The following is a 19,320-nucleotide window of genomic DNA, read 5'->3' as shown; positions in this document are numbered from 1 at the left end:
ATTATCTTATATTTGAAGTTACTTCTCAGAAATCCTTTAGCTACTTCAGTAATAAAGTTACCACAAATTATATCCAAAACCAAATTCCTTTATAAGCCGTATTCATTATTGGTCTGAAGAATATTCTAACTAGCTCTTAGGACAGGGTCGCCAGGGTCTCACCACGTAGATCTGGACTCGTAGTGATCCTTCTGTTTTCAGCCTCCCGAGTGCTGGGAATACAGGCGCGGGCCACCGTGTCTAGTCTCAGTTGCTGTCCCGGTGCAGCCAGGAGGCGGGCCGGCATGGCATACCAGGGATCAAACCCCAGCTGCTGCGCGGCCTAAGCAGGTGCGTTAATCTGTTGAGCTATTTGGCCAGCCCTGTAACTAGCTCTTAGGTGTAGAGTGTGAATAATTTATTCTAGTTTTGTAAATTTTATAACAAGTCTTTAAATGTAACCATGGTGTCTTTATTTTTATTTTGGTGTGCATGTGTGTAAATGATAAATTAAAATAGCTTCGTGATTATCTATGCAAGGAGTTGTTTATTAATATTAGAGTGAAAATGGTTAGAACTAAGCAATTTATTCTAAAGCAATGTTTTGTAGGTGTCTTATGTGAGAAGCAGTCATTCATTATCATTTTGTCTCATTTAGAGAAATACAAATTATTAAGGGACGAAACTCACTTCTCTGGAAAGAAATTCATTTGAAGTGACAAACGAGTCACCTGATTAGCAATCTTAAAAATGTAACCAATAGGAAAGGTTTATTTGGCAGCACTTTTAAGTTAAGGTCAGGTAGACCAGGAAGATGAAAGTGTAAACGCTGGCTTTATCTTTTCCTTCAAAGAAACCTGTCATGCTAGAGCTGTATTTGCTGAAAGTGATACAATTAGTTAGCAGTGGGTGCTTGAAATGAGACACAATTGTGTTCCTTTTATAATTTGTTCTCTATTTGTTAGCATTCAAGAAAAAGAACCAATTTTAAAACATAGATTATAGTGTGCATCCACACATCGAGAAAAAAATTTCTAGTGGGAAGTGGAAGCTTGGACATGTTTAATAAGAGCAAAATACTTCCACTGAAATATGTAAGAATTGCACAAACTAAAACAAGTCTACCTTTAATTCAGTGATCCTCAAATGATATTTGAGAGCTCTTGTGAATGTATGTGGTGATGGTGCAAAAAAGCGATGGTGTCAAAGCGACGGACACTGGAGTAAGCATTAGTGTCACTGATATACTGAAGAGAAATTGGGGCACTTTTTTTTTTTTTTTTCCGGAACCAGGGGCTGAACTCAGGCCCTTGCGCTTGCCAGGCACGCACTTATTCTACTGAACCATGCCCCCGACCCCTGATTGGGGCACGTTTTAGGAGACAGTGACAGGAGTGAGTGGGAGGACCAGGTAGACCTTGAAGGAATCCACTGTGGATGACTGAGAGGTTTGTGTTCTTTGACGGAGAAGGACCTGCTTGATTTGGGCCAATAATGGTAGCATCATATAGCAAAAAGAGCACTGTCTTCACACAGATGGTTGGGAGGTTGGGGCTGCCTCTAATGAGCAGGAAGCGTTGCTGCGGACGCATGTCTTATTCATTGGTAGGATATAAAAATAGATGGCTAGGATTTTAATAATACATGAGAAGATACTCATTTTTACTTTAAATTCAAACCCAGTTTTGATTCTATTTTAAAATAATTTTACTTCAATATGAAGCATGTGCTTCAAAAATAGGTGTTTTTTTGTTTTTTGTTTTTTTTTTTGTTTGTTTTTTAGCGAAGGGTCTGCAGGGTGTTCAGGGTCTCACTACTAGATCAGACTTATAGTGATCTGCCTGTTTACAGCCTTCCAAGAGCTGGGATTACAGGTGTGCGCCAGCATGCCCAGTCTCAATTGCAGTCTCAGTGTGCCCAAGGGGCGGGGTCTGCACAACAGGCCCAGGGATCGAAACCCTGGCCTCTGCGACTGCTTGCAGGCACTTCAATACACTGAGCTACTCGGCTGGCCCTCAGTAGGTTTTCTTTTTAAAGTGATAATTCCCTAAGTAGAAATATGATAGTGAAATTATGGGACTGAAATTGCAGAAATATATGCTCATGCATATCGAATTGTTATGAGGTCATATTTCCTAGGTGACATTAAGCATTGATGAAAATCGTCAAAATTTCCAAATTTATCCAGTGCAGTTTAGCCAGTGATTTATCCATAAACAAGCAATGGGAATCGGGTGTCTACATGTCTTTCAAGAAAGCTCTGATATAATTAATGCTTAGGTTAATCTGGATGGATAGCAATTTGGATATTGTTACGACTGAAATTCTTGTTTTCTGGCAAAATAAATATGTATTTATTAAATTAGCTTTTAATATTTAAAAATAATAATTTGCCTTCTAAGAAAGAATGCTATTTAAATGGAATTTTCAACGTCAACATGACAAGGCAATCATTCAAATAAGCCTGTCTGTACTTTAGTTTCAAGCAAGCGGGATTCAACCAAGACAGCTGCCAACCAGGCATGAGTAGGCACAGACAAAAAATGCAGAAGGAGAGACAGATGGGACCCCCGGGGGGCTCGGGAACTACTGTGCAAGGATTGGAACTGGACGTAGGCCTTTAAATGTAAAATCAGTTTAGCTTTCCAGAGAAGGGTAAGCCAGGAAAGGAGTGAAACATTTGCATTTGTTCAGGAGTGTTAGTAGGATAAACTGCGAAGATGGGGACCAGATTGTGGAGGAAGTTTGGGTAATTATGAGGGATTCCCCTCTAGATTTGCCAGTCTGTAACTTACAAATGCCATTTGAGAAACTTTTCCGCTTCAGCAGATTTTCTTGGCTACGGAAACAGGGCAGCTACTAATGTGTTCTTCGTTGGTCACGCGTTCCTGTGAGCTAGTGCGCAGTACATGTAAAGCACACTGTAAAGACCACAGTGTCATCAGCTGTGTCGGCTGGTGTCCAGGCAGCTGTATTTCGTACCCACTCACCTGGTGGCCCTGTCTGCTGCTGGGTGATCGTGCTGCCGTGACTCTCGCATGCCTCACTGTGTCACGAGCATTTCTAATTCAGTGTCTCGTGAACACCTTGACCTGAGTGTATCAGCAGCCATGCTTCTCTAGTGTTTGTCAGTGCAGATCCATCTACACGTTCAGGTGAAAAAGGAGGAAGGCCTTTGTGGGGTGTGTGTGTGTGTGTGTGTGTGTGTGCATCTTTTTGAGACAGAGTCCTGCTGTGCAGTTCAGGTTGATCTTGAGCTCACTTTGTAGTCCAGACTGGTTTCAAACTCACAAGGATCCTCCTGCCTCAGCTTCCCAAGCGCCGGGATGACTGGCATGTGCAACCATGCCCATCCTTGAGGGCTTCTCTCTGTAGTCAGCAAGCACCTAGTCAGTGCTAGAATAGGAGCAATTGTAGCTTTCATGTGGTGTAAGAAGCCTGCTCCATCCTCTCCACACCATGCACCGTCTTCCCACTCATAGATGCAAGCACTGGAATGACCAAGTGAACTTCCTCTAGTTCAGTTTTACTCATCCCTGATCCAGCCGCTACCCCGCAATTTAGAAGATCTTGATTAACAGTTCATGTCATCTCATTCTCCTACAAAAACCCTTTCAGAGAAAAAGCACATACACACATTCTCTCTGCCTTTGCCTCGGCCTCTCTTCTCTCTCTCTCTGTCTCTCCCCTCTCCCCTCCCCTCCCCCTCTCTTTTCTCCCCTCTCCCCATTCCCTTCTTCCCTCCCTGTGCTTGCACAGCCATAGACTATCTATAGCAGTGACATCCCTGGCATTCGGGTTGGGTGCCGGAGCTGAGTGGCTCAGGGTAAATATTTACTGTCACTGTTCTGTCTGCGGAACATCTCAAATTTCATAGCATGTGGCCACGTGCTATATTAAAAATTGACTGATAAAATTTTAGTGTTTTACCACTAACCATAGGACAAGGTCAGATTCTTAGTTTTCAGACCCTCTGCACAAAACAGCCCTTGCCTAGTTAACTAGAGACCTCGGATGCTTGGCTAGTCCGCAGTCCTCCCCAGTTCTCTCAATTCCTGCGTTTCCACATAGTTCCTCTGTCTGAGATCTTTTCTCTCTCACGTCATCTGCATAACTCTACTTCTTCTTTAGTCTTGGCATGGATGTCACTTTCATTTTGCCTGTGAGACCAAGGCTGGCGCCTCACTTTGCTTCTGAGGTGGTGTGCTCCTGACCGACTTCCACTGCATTTATTTTATTTTATTATTATTATTTTGCGTATTTTAGTACAGGATCTACAGGGTCTCGCTATGTAGATCAGACTCATAGTGATCCTCCTGTTTTCAGCCTCCCAAGCATTGTGATTACAGGTGTGCACCACCATGCCCAGTCTCAGTCACCTGCACCCTGGGGACGGGGCCAGAAAGATGTGCTGGGGACTGAACCCTGGCTGCTGTGCTCTGCCTAAGCAGGCGCGTTAGTCCACTGAGCTATCTGACTGGCCCTCCATTGCACTTATGACTGTTGGTTTTTTCAGAAACTGGGTCAGATGCTGCAAGGTCAGCTAGTGCGTTTGTACTGCTGGAGACCACGACCTGAGTGCCGGGGCTGCGGCGGGAACTGAGAAGCTGACGTGGTGACATGTGCCTGCATTTGCTCCCGCTTCTCTGCGTCTCAAGTTCTCTCATCTTCTGTCGCGATTGTTTTATGATTCACTCGCATCCCTGCCTTGCATTTTCTTCCTGTTAATTCTAGAATGCTAAAGTCAAGAATAATAGATTCTATTCAGATTAACAAGAATGTTGAAGTACTGCAGGGCTTTGACTCTTAAGGAGTGTGCACATCCAGTTTACAATAGCTAAGTGTGAAAAAAATGAAGAAAGTTAATTTATGGCCATTATTTTGAGATGTCAGAGAAAACATCATTTGTTTCAGTTATATTTCAATCTTACATTCTGGCAGATATAGTTTTTAATACATAAAAATTAATCTTTGGTAAACAAACTCATTGATGTCATTGACTTTAAAACATGATTGCTGATAATTCCTTACAGTGTTGGCTTATTTATAAATGACATTTTAATTTATTCTTTACTGAATTTTCACTGAGCTGCCTACTTAGACTTGCAAATTTTATAGTTTTAAAAATACTCTTATCTTTCCAATGTTATTCTCAAATCTTTTTCCAGAGCTGAGTTTCTCAGATCTTAGCCTATTTCTCGGTTTATGAATCAAGTTATTGATCTCGCTGCCAACTCACAGCTGGTGAGCCAAGACTTAGCAATAACCCTGAAGATCTACTGCCTTCTTCCGTAGATGGGATCCTGGCAGTTGCACTGTAGACCTCAGTGTTCACGGGCTGAGCGAGAGGCCACTGGGGCTCGTTAACATGCCAGCATAATCCTTTTATAGGATAAAGCTGACAAAAATGCTGCAACCTTAGAAACACTTTTAAAAATAGCATCAACGTCCAAGCCATACCAAGGTAGGGTGGCTGCTGGTTGTGGCGCCTTGTCTGAGTTCCTGTAGATCTGCGCTTAGCCTCCATAGGCTAAAAGGATACTAATTTTGGACCTAGGTCTAGAAACGCTCCTCTGTGAGAGCTGCTTGTGCACTGCCTAAGCCTGTGCTGGGGGATCGTCCAATGACACAGATGGGATCCTATTAATCCCCTCTGAAGACCTTTTCCATTTCATGTAGGATAAAGTCTAAATTCTTCAATATGACTCACAAGTGCTTTGTGATCTGATCCTGGCCACCTCTTTAATTTGTCTGTCTTTTTCGATTGTAAATTATTGAGATTAGGTTAGATAATTTCTAAAGTTTCTCTCAGATCTAAAAATCCATGATTCTGAATAATTACAGAGTTGGCCTCAGCTTTCACGTAGGATAAAAGAGAATTTATAAATTTCTGTTTTTTAAAATAGACCAGCTTGAAGTCCCTGGGGCAAAAGAAGCTGCACAAGCATAAGAAATAGGCTTTACTTCTTCTTAAGTTTGTTGAAATGTGCTGTATAGCTGAGAAAATCCTGAAGAATCAGAAACCACGGCAACAGTATGGACTGTGTTCTCATTGTTAGGTTTTCAAAGTTTGGAGGTGGATACTTGCTTTAAAGTCACCTCGATGCTGAATTAAGGTCCAGAGCAATGAGGTGACTGTCATGTTTGTGACAGAGCCAAGAACAGAATCCAGGCTTCTTTGTTTCCAACCCAGTGTTTTTCGGTATAAGTCTGTCACCTGCATGGCTCCTCTTTGCTGCTCGTACAAAAATGCCCTGCCCAGGTAAGCGTGCAGGCAGCAGACTACCAGGCGGACAGGCAGCCTGTCCCGGGAGGCCGGGGCACAGCAGGACAGCTGGAGTGCCGATTCCTGCCCTTTCATTCTTCTAGCACAAAGCTGCAAAAAGCTTTGTTGATTCATTTAACAGATCGTTAGCAATGGCCTGTCATTTTTCTGGACAGTCTTTGTTCCCTTTTGCATCTTATATTCCAATAGAAATAGATATATGTTAGATATATTACCACATGATAGGAGAGTTTTGGATACTGATAAGAAATACGGAGAAAACGGGCCTGGGATGACTATATTTAGTAACCACCTATCACTCAGATTTTATTAATTGACAAATGGCCTTCTCCCTTTATTGTACCTCTCTCACCAACCCTTCAGTTACACTATTCACCACCAGCTGTGAGACGGATTTGCCAGTTCTCTTTCCGTCCCCCCTTCCAATGCTTTCATGGCTTCCTATCACTGTAAGTAACATGCCCTCCTGATACTGGCTGGATCTTTAAGTGCATACACATTTTATCTCCTTTCATGCAACAGTATTTCCATTATTGTCCAGTACAAATTCTAATCAAATAGTTTATTCAAATATGCCTCAGTACTTTATTCTTTTGTAGCCTCCACTGTCTACCCTAGACTGGAGTCTCTCTTAATATCCAGCTCATGTGTGATGATTACAGGCAGGAAGTTTTCGTTGATGGTAGCCCCTCCAGAATTACCCAAGTCGTGGACGCTAGGCCTATCTCTTCTGCAGAATGCACCTGACGCCCATGCCTGCAGTAGATGCTCTTTTTTCTCTGTACCCTTCGTCACCAATCTTCCTCTGAATATCAGTCCTTCTAGGATTTATTGATTGATTAAAAAAAATTGGCATTTAACACATTTAACTCTTCTTATTATTTATATAAATAAATTATGGCTTTTTGTATCTTAACAAGTCCTCTAGTAGGAAGAGAGCGCAGAGTTAGAAAATGGCTCACGTTGCTAAGTGTGCACTCTCAGATTTATAGTTCACACCAGGAATGCAGATAGGAGAAACAAATATAAGAAGACACTTTCTTCACAGTGATAGGCAGATTTTATTTATTTTATTTTTTAAAGGAATAAAAAATGTTGAAAATCAAACATTAGAAATGATACAAAATTTCATTAAACAAAGTAATAGGAATTCCACAATGGTTGGTGTATTGCTTAATGTCATCTTCAGATTAGTTATTTAGGTTAACAGATATAAGCCTGCAAAATTGGTAAGAGAAAAGGTTATAAGAAATTAAAAGGAAGAAAAAATTAACTAATTAAAAAATTAAGCATTAACTACTCTTTTCAACAGAGCAGCAGAAATCAGCAGTACAATTACCCAACCTATGCCGCCTGTATACATAAATATATATTTTTTTCTCTTCTTTCTTTTGTCCTTTTCCTCATCAGAGTTTTTTCTTCCTATTGAACAGATTCTTCCCTTTCACAGTCTGTACTGTACCTTTCAGATTTTATTTACTGCAGTTTGCATTTATTTATTTCAGGTTCTCATACTAGCAGACAATACAATGTTTCCATACATGGGTCTGATTTATTTCACTTACCAGTAGTCTCTATTTGCATCCATTTACCTCTAAAAGTCTCAAGTTTATCTTTTTTTATACTTGGGTAATACTCCATTGTGCAAAATATATCACATCATTTTTATCTATTTCTCAGTTGGGTTGTTTCTAAGATGTAAGTATGACAAATTGCATTGCTATAAACATGGGTGCACATACATCACTGTGGTGTGATGTTTACATTTCTTTTGGGAAAATACCTAGGAGTGGAATAGCTGGCTTAAGTGGGACCTCCAGTCCTAGCTTTTTGAAGGATCTCCACGCTGACTTCCACAGTATTTGTAGCATTGCCATCAACAGTGGAGGGGGGTTCCTTTCTCCCCACAGTCCCTCCAGCACTTGTTACTGGTTGGCTTCTTCATGATAGCCATTCTTTACGGTGTAAGAGGGCATCTGAGAGTTGTTTTAATTTACATCTCTTGAGTGACCAATAGCGTTGATTATTTTTCTTATGTTTATTTGCTATTTGTATCTCTTGATTTGTGAAGTGTATATTCACCTAGGATGCCCATTTTTGGATTGGGCCTTTGAATTTTGGAGGTTTTTTTTTTTTTTTTTTAATTCCTTATATGTTCTAAATAGAAGTCCTCTATTTGAAGGACAGTCAGCTATAAATTTTTCCCAATTCATGGGTTTTCTTTCTACTCTGTTGGTGATTTCTTTTGATGTGCAGAAACTTTTCAAAAAGATGATATTCCAATTGTTGACTCTTTGAAGTATTTCCTGTGCAGTTTTTTTTTTTCACAAACTCTCTGCCTACCCCTTTTTCTTTAAGATTTCTACCTACTTTCTCCTCCAGAAGATTTAGTATTTCAGTCTTAATATTTAAATCTCTGATTCATTTTGACTGTAGTTTTGTGCCTGGTGCTAGGTGTGGGTCTAATGTTAGCCTTCTGTATGTGAAAGGCCAGTTTTTCCAGCACCATTTATTAAAGAGGCTCTCTTTCTTCCAGTGAACATGTTTGGCCCCTGTGTCAAAGATAGGGTTGCTCAGTGTGTTTGCACTTGTGCCTGCGTCTTCTAATGTGTTCCATTGATTCTCAGGTCTATTTTTTTGGGTAGGCAGACTTTAAAGGATTTGAAAGGAAAGGCTTAGGGAAGTAACACTGACGTACATTTCCCAGGAGTTGGTAAAATGGTACAATTGAGGATCTGATAAGACATGCAATTAAGGTGAGGAGAAATTTTATTAAGTAACATAGTTTAAGTGCCTAGCTTAGAACAGTGAAGCATTGCATTCAGAGAAGGAGTTCATTGCTTCCTATTCAATGTACATTGTACATATACCTGTTATGTAGTATGCAGTACTTCATAAATTTGTATTTATATGTTATTTTCTCCAGTCAGAGTTTCACTTTGTTACCTAATGCAATACTTGGAGGATACTGCTTGCCCATTTTATACTTATTAGATATATGAATGAGTATTTTAAAAACAGCTGGATATCTCAGAACTTGTAATTTGCTGATATACTTTGTAAAGTTTTAGAACAGGTAGTGAAAGAACTATAGCAAGCAGTGGTCGTAAAATACTTGACCTTGCAGTTTTCAAGGCCCTGAACTTCTTGTAGAGCTGCTCCTTCCTCCCTAACATACACCTTGTGAAATATTGTCTTGAAAAATAGCACCAAACCAAATGAAAGCCCATGTTGTGATCATCCTTTTCTTGGACTGTATCCCTTTAGGTGAGGATCTGATTTCTGTCTCGTACTAAATTGTGGAAGCAACATTAAGGACCACATGGTCGAGCAATGACTCGAATCATGGAGTCCATACACGGTCAGCTCATGTTTAGATATTTTCCAGATAGATATTTTCCAGATATTATACAGATTTGTATAATTCTTTCATTTAGTAGAAGGCTTTTGTTTTGTTGAGGCCAAATCTATCTGTTTAGCTCTGCATCCATACTTGTAGCTCTACCCCTTCCAGCCCTCAGTATACGACCAAAATGCTAATGAAGTCTATCTTCGTAGAAGACTCTCAGTAATGTGTAGAGAATTCAACTGAGTTAGGAGAATCGGACTCATTTAACATTTCAAATTGGGGCTTAGAACTAAAATACACTATGACTAAATTTGAACATGATTTTCCACCAGATTACATTTTAGGCATGCCATTTTTGTGCCTGGGAGTATCTGTATATGTAAATGGAAATGACATTTATGTAACTTTATAAAAAATTTTAGTATAGAAATGCAGCTCGTTGGGGATGTCTTGCTCTGAAGATAAGGAGTGAGAAATCAGAGAAGCCAAGTAGAGTGTTATCATGGTCTGTCTTTCTTTCTTTCTTTTTTTTGCTTCCTTTCCCCCTGTAGCACTGTTATAAGTGAGATTATGGGTGAGATCCAAACCATTGAAATTCCTAAAAGATTTCAAGTTAAGTAGGCTCACTGCCTTTGGTTTATGACCCTACTGTTAAGTTCCTTTCTAACCACAAAACAGCTTAAAGGGGAAGCATCTATGACAGAGAGCTGAGCAGGCCCACATTTCCCATCCCTGTTGGATGCAGTGCACAAGGCAGTCTTTAGCCTTTCACAAATTATTCCTATGTGCGTGCATCAACCAAATTATACACCAACTTGTGAACGTGAATAGGCTCATATTAAAAAAAAAAAAATCCTAATTTTCCCCCTATTTCCTCCCTTAGGACTTTAGTATCATCAAAGTTCCTAAGCCCAAAGTTGCTTGGGAGGGAGCTGGGTTAGGTCACACCTACTTAGGAGTTTCCTTTGCCAGCTTGCTAGCCGCTCCTGCTGGAGCAGGCTTCTTCTGTGTGACACTGTTTTGTCTGTGGAAGGGGCTACAGTTAGCACTTGATCCAGCTCCAGCAGTCTTTCTGGCCAGCAAAGCTGCTTTCCTGTGTCTACTAGAAGCTGTATTCTGTTGTCGAGGACTGCTCTTGTTTGTGAAGATTTAAGGGCACGCAGAGAACAATTCCTTGTCTGATAACAAGTCATTTTCACTGAGTTGTGTTCCTTACTCCTCACACTCTCATCTCCAAATTTAAATCCTACCTTGTGAAGATGGGTTTCTTGATGGCCACTTTCTTGTTTTCAGGCTGAAACTTGGGAACTCGTGCGGGGCTTCCCTGTAGTTTCAATCTCTCCACCATGGCACCCCTCACAGGGTCGCACGGAGCTGAATCCCCCGTGACTCCCATTAGGATCCAAGCGAATGGATTTTCATGGTTCCATAAAGTATTCCTAGTTTCACTTTTAGGCTGTAAGTAAATGTGATTTTTTTTTCTTTGTGGCCCAGTCCAGCCATTTATCAAGAGCATGGTACCATGAAAAGAGTATTAGTCTAGAAATCAGAAAATCTCAGGGACATTTTTAAATCTTCATAAAGTACCTTCAAGCATTTTGCATTAATTGTGTAAAATTTATTGGCCCCATAATGCCCTAGACAATTTGCATGGTATTCTGGATACAGGAGTGAATGAGGTTCTCAATGATGCGTGACCCTGTTTACACATTATATCAGAAGTCAGCACCCTGTGGTCTGTCAGCCAGCCGGGCCTCACTACTCATTTCTGCAAATAAGGCTCTACCAGAATGCTGCCCAGATCACTTCCGTGTGCTATACAGAAAAGTCCAAGTCATTGCCTGCACTCCATCAAAGACAGTTAAATCATGAGTGAGAGTTTGAGAGTCGGCCCAAGAACCATCGTTTTTATTTTTGATTTAACTGACACCTAGCAGTTATACATGGGAATGGGTTCTGTTGAGAGGAGCGTATTTATCTCCTCAAGCAGTTACCATCTCTCTTACTTTCTGCAGCTTCTAGTTTATCATCCCTCTCCTGCCAAGTGTGCACGACCACGGCAGAAGTCGCAGCATGGTCGTCGCGTCTTCTGCTGGTCTCGGTCTTCACCTTGCTTTCTCCCAGCACCGACATGGGCCTCCGCAGTCCCTCTGCCTCATGGCATGTTGTCCTTGTGTTTCTTCCACTCTTTTCCTGAAGAGTTTGTCTTCCTGTACAGACCATGTTGTACAAGTTTATGTTTGAGTTCATTTTCTTTGCAAAACTAAATAAGCATAAACCACATCATGGCCACTTTTCTTGCCACCACCAAAGTGGGATCTGAATCCAAATAGGCAGACGGTTGCCAGGGTAGTCGTGAACGTGCTGATGTGCCTTCCTCAGATTTCTGTGTCACATCCTGTAGCTTTTCCAGAGAGAAAGCCACCAAGGAGCACTTTTTCCTTTAGAATAGTCCGCCATGAGCTTCTGGGTCCAGATAGCGCCTGTGTCCTTCCTGAGGTGATGGACCCTGAGGCGGCCGGAGGGAGAAGGAGTTAGCATTTCCTTGTGAAAACCTCCAGAGTCCTTTCTTCTCGCTGGTTTGATATGAATGTACCGTACATTAATGCCGTGTAGAGTTGTCCTACTCGGCAGGAGCACACCAGAACTTCTGTTCCTGTCCGAGAGGGTCTTAGCTCCTGTTCATCAGCTTTCTAATCCTGGACCCCCAGCTGTCACAGCCTCTAATGACCAACATCGTACTCTCAACCTCTGTGTGATCAGCATTTTTAGATTCCATATAAGTGAGGTTATAAAGTATTGTCTTTATTTGCTTAAGTTATTCTATGTAATATAAAGGTCTCAAGTTCTGTCTATATTGTCAGAAATGATAGTACTGCATTCTTTTTTTTATGGCCAAGTAGTATTTACACACAGACACAGACACACACACACACACACACACACACACAATCTTTGTATACTTCATGTGTGCCCACCCACTAGTTGAGGAGCACCACTCGGGCTGCTCCCTGTTTCTTGACTATTGTGAGTGGAGCTGCAGTGAACGTGGGAATGCCGATGCCTCTGGTGCCCTAATTCATTTCCTGCATACGTGAAGTGAGATTACGCAGGTATAAGGCACCTTTCAGATAGCTTAACTTTCGAGGCACTTCGTGCTGTTATCCATAATGAGCTGTCATATTTCATTGTCACTAAAAGTATGTAAAGGTACCCTTTTTTTTTTTTTTTTCAAATCCATACCAGCACTTAAAAAAAAATCATTCTCTTTGGTTATACCTGTTCTTAGTGGGGTGGGGATTGTTCACGGAGAAGCTGAGCATTTTCCCATGTACCTGCTGGCCATTAATCTGCCTTCTTTTCAGAATTGCCTATTAAGATCTATTATCTGTTTTTGACTTGTTTTTTGTTTTTCTGTTGCCTTTTTGAAACTCATTATGTATTCTGGTCATTCCACCCATCAGGTGAGCAGTTTGCTAACAGCTTCTTCCTTCTGTAGCGCAGTGATTGTCTACGCCGCTGTGCAGGGGCTCGGCGGTTGGATCTGACCCTGCTGGTCGGTTTCAGCATTTTCTCGTTCCTGTGCTTTTGCGGTCCTACCTAAGAAAACACTTCCTGTACCTGTATCATAAGTGTTTACTCTGATTTCTTCTGATAGTTTTGTAATACATTGAGGATTTTAGTCCATTTTGTTTATTTTTATAACTGGTAGGAATAGAAATCCATTTTTATTCTTCCACATGCTGCAAGCCAGTTCTTGCAGCATCTTTTATTAAAAAGATTTATTTCCAATGTGTGTTCTTAGCATTTTTGTTGAAAATTATTTGATTACAAATGTAAGGATTTATATCTAGGCATCTGACTCTGTTTCTTTGATCTATGTGTCTGTTTTTATGTCACTGCTATGCTGTTTTGATCACTAAAATTTGTGGGTTTTTTTAAATCATATTGTATAATGCCTCCTGCATTGTTCCTTTTGTGTAAGGTGTCTTGCACAAAAGAGATATTTTTTATTTTTAAAATGAATTTTAGAATTTCTTTCTAGTTAAGAAACATTTCAGATTAATATTATAGACAGCCAAAGCAAAGAAATATTAGTAAGGAGGCTATAAATATAGCTCAGTGTGAGAGAGCACTTGTGTAATATGCTTAAGGCCATGGGAGAGACAGGCAGGCGGGTGGGCAGGCGGGCAGGTAGATGGACGGACAGACAGACAGACAGTCAGACAAAGTTAAGTTTTACCTTTGCAGAACATTATTGAGGAGAACGAAGATTTATACAAGTTAGTAACATGTAATTCACCAATAATGGAAACACTTTCATAGTTGCCCGTGAACACTACACAGAGAAATTTGCAAAGAGGAAGTTCTACAGGAAGACGGATTAAAATACATATTGAAAGATAAAGCCTCAGGTGGACAAGATGACAGTAATGACAGTAATGTCAGGAGAGCAGGAGCAGGCGTGAGAGGAGAGCCCCGATGCATAAAGGTGCCTAAGTAGGAAAGGTCCTGGCTTGTGCAGTGAGTGGTTGGGTGCTCGGGGTGGCAGAGCCTCGAGTGGGAAGGAGAGGGAAGCCGTGGGGTGTGTGGAGACTGCACTGGAGGAGGCCTGTGCACTAAGGTGACGTTGGACATTCTTACACTGATGGAATGAAGGAAGACTGAGCCCCTTTGGGCCTCAGTTTGTCATTTATAAAGTAAGTAGTTAGCACAGGTGAGCAGTCAGAGCTTGGGAGCTCCACAATGTAGGTTCCTAGGGTGGTTTCTGCTACATTTCCAAGGTTCTTGAGGCTGGACCCGTAGTTAGGGTTCATGAGGGCTGTGGCCGTGTGGTGACTGGCCACCTTATCACCTGCTATGGTCCATCAATTTTGGTGATAGTATAAACGAGGTCAGTGCTCCTGTATGAAATCATCACAAGGATTCAATGAGGTAGATGTTTGGAGAAGAAATACACGGTCTGGTCAATACATTAAAGCCCTTAATAAAGAATATTATAGGGGGCCGGGGAGATGGCTCAGTAGAATAAACACTTCTTTGGCAAGCGCAAGGGTCTGAGTTCAAGCCCTGGTTCTGAAAAAAAAAAAAAAAAAAGAATATTGTATAATGACAAAATGTCTTCAAAGTACTTTATGTGCCATGCAGAGAGAGGCCACAAAGTGGGGACAGTTTTACTGTACAAATTGACATTCATCACAGTGAGTACTTGGGCCTCTTCTGGCTCAACATAAGAGTATATTTTTATGCTCAAACCTGAATGTGTCAATTTCTGTGTCAGTTCTTCAATATTATATCTTACTTAACTATTTTAGAAATTCTCATCCATATCAGTTCCTCATAATTTAATCTTTGTTCAGAAACTTACAAGGGTAGCTACTTGTGTTTATAATAAACTACATGTCATTGGGTTTATACCTTTAAGTAAATTCATTTGAGTTCTAGCTATTTACCTCTTCCAGTGTCTCCCCAAATATTCCCTTACCAGTGGATTTAAAAGTATATGGATTAGCTGTGCCGCTCCACCCCCGGGGTACACCAAGATGGCAGTCGAGACTGGGAATGTTGGCGCACACCTGAAATCCCAGCACTTGGGAGGCTGAAAACAGGAAGATCACTATGAGTCTGATCTGTGTAGTGAGACCCTGTAGACCCTGCACTAAGTACTTGAAAGAAAAAAAATGTATATGGAATAAGTTCCCAATGATTGAAGATTTGAACATGCCCAAGCAGCCAAATAAATGAATGTGCCAAATATTTCAAAAGGTAATTAGAATGATGTAAACTTAAATAGACAGACCTTTGAAATTGTAACAAAAACTATCGGAAAGAATTCATATGGTTTCTAACATTTTTAATATCAAACATCAAACATTCCTATTAAAGATGTAGTTTGAATAGATTTTTAAAATACTGTTTAACAAGTAACTATTCATCTACCCTCCCTCAAGGAAAGCATAGGTAAGTTGTAGACTGTTAGCTGCAAGCTCGTGCTGACCCATGCTCTTCCTCCTCACAGACATCGACGAGTGTGCAGAAGGGCGCCACTACTGTCGGGAGAACACCATGTGCGTCAACACCCCCGGCTCCTTCATGTGCATCTGCAAGACCGGGTACATCAGAATCGATGACTACTCGTGCACAGGTAGAGGGCGCTTACCAAAGACGATGCTTCTATGCCTTAAGTTGCTCTTCAAAGTTTTTTTTTCTTAACTTTAATTTTATAATATGTATGCCACAAATACTCCAAAAATAGAATTTTAATCATGTCTTCTTGGTTTTGTAGTTTTGGACATGTTGCAAAGAAAAGAACACTTGCTTGTTCTTGATGTGTTTTATGGTCTTTGTTAGGAAAACAAAGAAAAATAGGGAACCAATCAAATATTACTTAAATTTATCCTTAAAAAAGTACTTATGTTCAAATCTTATATGAATTATTGAAGCCAATCTGAGAAACAGCTTCTGAGCAGTACTTGGTTTTTGTGGCAATAGGATTTTGAGTAGAGTAATAGTCGCATAAGTAATATATTTTTTCAGGAATGCACTTTTGGATTTCTCGGAAATGAGATTGTTAAAGAGAATTGAACTTTTCCCACCTTGGGAAAGTTCAGTTGAGCACTTAATTTTGTTTTATGAGATGCCGCTGCCTTCAGTACCATCCCGGGTTCTGTTCAGGGGTACCAGGGGAGGTTGTAACCTTTGAGGTCCGTCCTAGGATGATACAGCCTATTCTCCTCGTATTTGTGGACTTCTGCTCTATATTGAACATGAAAACAGATGGTGCTAGGTTGGTGATGATGGGATTTGAGCACGTGTGCGAGTGAAGTGGAACGTTCCTTTGGATTTCTGTTTTTAAGTAGAGGGGAAAATAAAAGTAATATTTTCAGCTATAGAGTCATAAAGCTGAGAACAAAGGTGTTATTCTTTTCACTCTCCATTCTTTTGATTTTATAATCCTTGTCAGGTGAATGTTAAGGTTTCCAGAGGATGAACCTCTATAACATCCCCCAGTAAAAATACAAATCTACAATAAAGATGTGACACCATATGTGCTAATGTTCATATCTGTATTGTGTATTATTTGCTGTTCTCCTTGCCATAGTGGAAGGAATGATTTTCTTTTATGTTCAAATATAATCTTAATAAGAACAAAATGATATAAATGAGTGAAAAGTGGCTTCCCAATCCATGAGGAAGAAGCAAAGATGCCTTGTAAGTAGAAGAGATATTTAATATAGAGATGCCAATGAATTTAAAAGTTCTTGGGGCTGGGGAGATAGCTCAGTAGAATAAGCACTAGTCTGGCAAGCACAAGAGCCTGAGTTCAATGTTCTTACTTTTTAAACTCATCCTAGGGCCAGACAAGTAGCTCAGCAGATTAAAGTGCCTGCAAGCAGTCACAGGGGCCGGGAGTTCAATCCCCGGGCCTGCCATGCCAGTCCTACCTCTGGGGTGCGCGGAGAAGGCAATTGAGATTGAATGTGGTGGCATGCACCTGTAATCCCAGCTCTTGGGAGGCTATAAACAGGCGGATCACTATGAGTCTGATCTAGTAGTAAAATCCTGAATACCCTGTAGAATGTTCCCTGAAAATACTAAAAATAAAATAAACTCATCCTAAACATATTCACAGTATGGGAACAATTCTGTCTTTTCAATAGACAAAATTTAATCATGTTGAGTGAAAGAGTGTCTTGAAAGATGGTCTTCAACATAAGAATGATACAAGATACTGTATCATAGCCTGCAGATGGAGAAGAGAGAACCCGAATTTAATACGAGATTGAGGTCTTTGCTAGTTTTCTGTTCCTGGGAAGATCCACTGTCCACAATTCAAAGGATGGGAGGTTTATTTTGGCACCCTTTGGGGTAAGTGTCTGTCATGAGTGGCAGGCTCAGGTGGAGAAAGTACATGGCGGAAGAGCCCACATCACAATGACCAGGAGTGGCGAGAAGGTGGAAGACACTGAGAGGCTGATTTATCCTGTGTGCCACACTCCCAGGGACCCCTCCTTCTGTCCCAGCCCCACCTCCCAGCAGTACATCAACTGCTCAACTCACCTTCGGACCAGTACAAATGACTGAGTTCCAATTCAATTGTTAATAAGAATGCTAAGATATAACTTACTGATATTTGATATTTGTCTTGCCTCTTTGCATTCTTCTTCCAAGTTAAATCCCCAAAATTGCTGTTTGTTTTTAAACTCTTAGGGAGAGTTTTTCCTTAGGATTCCAAAGTATCTAATGATAGAAATGAGGTTGCCCTTGAAGAGGAAAGCTGAACTCATCTCATGAAAGGCTGTTCAGTCTGTGTTCTTTGGGCCCCAGCCAAGGGCTTCAGAACCTGGCAGCGGATGAGGAACGTATTTCCTTAATGAGGCACAAGCATTTCTAACAAGCATTCATTATTTCTTCGCTCTCACATAGAGGAGAAAGTTTTTCTGTCCTTAAATTTACTGTCTACCAGGACTAAGTCTACCAATTTGAGAATTCACATCTGTGCCCAAAAGTTGGATTTTACAGGGGTGGGAAGATAACTTCGTGGTCTAAGCACCTGCCTGGCAAGCTGAAGGACCTGGGTTCATCCCCTGGTACCTCATGTGGTGCTGGCCCCGTGAGTCCAAGCTGTGTGGTGAGACCCTGTACCAGACAGGCAGATAGATAGATAGATAGATAGATAGATAGATAGATGATAGAATTTTAAAAAGATTTCTAAAAACAATTAGATTTCACTATATTTTGCAGTCTCGGGTCAGATGAGCCCTCTAAGGATCTTTCCTTAGGTCATGAGGTCCACTGTCCCAACACCTGCATACTGGTGGTCGCTTCTGTGCGACAGACTCAGAGCGGTGACGTCTTTCATGGGAGTTTACCTTGTGGCTGAAGGTGGCTCAGCTCTTCCTTTTAAGAGTTCCCATAAAGCCAGAGAAAGGCTTTATTTCTCTTGATAAGGATTGCATTTCTTTTCTCTGAATTTTAGTAACAGACACTCTCAGACTTGAGCACTATCTGGAATAAATGCCAGGACACCACTGCTAGCTGGCCCGTGATGTGTGTGCCTAAGTTCTGAATTCTCCTTTTTGTGTGTGTAAATTGAGATTTCAAATACATTTCTGCAGCCCTGCCCCTCACTCCTGTCACAGCGCCCGCTCCCTCTGACACTCAGGGCTGTAGCTAGCAGATTCTCAAGGTTGTTTATTCAAACTAAAAATTAATCACAGCTCATCGCATTTAAAGAAAATTCCAAGAGCACTACCCATTACTTTATAGTCAAGAGCTTTGATCAATAAAAGAAGCCTTTTGTTGCTGTTTTCTTAACCTTGCTGCGCTGGTATTAAAACTATGTAATTGCATTCTGTAGCTGGTAGAATTGCACTTTTTTATTTGTTTCTTTCCATTTCAAGTAATTTTAATTTGATTTTCATAATGCTTACAAAATTTGGGGGATAGAAGAAATCTTAAAGCCAGTCTAATCTAAGCCCCTTACTTTTTAAATGAGGCAACTGAGGCTCCGATATCTACTGCCTTAACTGTAGTTATTCAGGTATTGAGAGACAAAATGGGCCAAAAGTTATGTTCATGGTCTAATTTTCAATCACATAGAAATAACTACTGGATGGTTAAGACCAAGGTAAAGCAGGACCTATGCAACAAGAGTTGTGGCTTTTTGGTCTGAGAAGGTCAGTGAAATGCCCTCAGGATTTAT

The 19,320-nt window shown here is 40.8% G+C and overlaps 1 protein-coding gene across 1 annotated transcript in view; it reads left to right on the top strand.

Annotated features, from left to right (window-relative positions):
- The window catches only part of Nell2 (neural EGFL like 2), a 410,830-nt gene that overhangs the window by 217,854 nt on the left and 173,656 nt on the right, over nucleotides 1-19,320 (top strand). The window contains exon 12 of the mRNA XM_023723548.1: nucleotides 15,634-15,759. Within this exon, the coding sequence (XP_023579316.1) occupies nucleotides 15,634-15,759 (126 nt within the window). The remainder of the gene's footprint in view (nucleotides 1-15,633; nucleotides 15,760-19,320) is intronic.

Source organism: Octodon degus, unplaced genomic scaffold, assembly GCF_000260255.1.
Source record: "Octodon degus isolate 3935 unplaced genomic scaffold, OctDeg1.0 scaffold00100, whole genome shotgun sequence".
Lineage (NCBI taxonomy): Eukaryota > Metazoa > Chordata > Mammalia > Rodentia > Octodontidae > Octodon > Octodon degus.
This window is presented reverse-complemented; position numbering and strand designations above follow the sequence as displayed.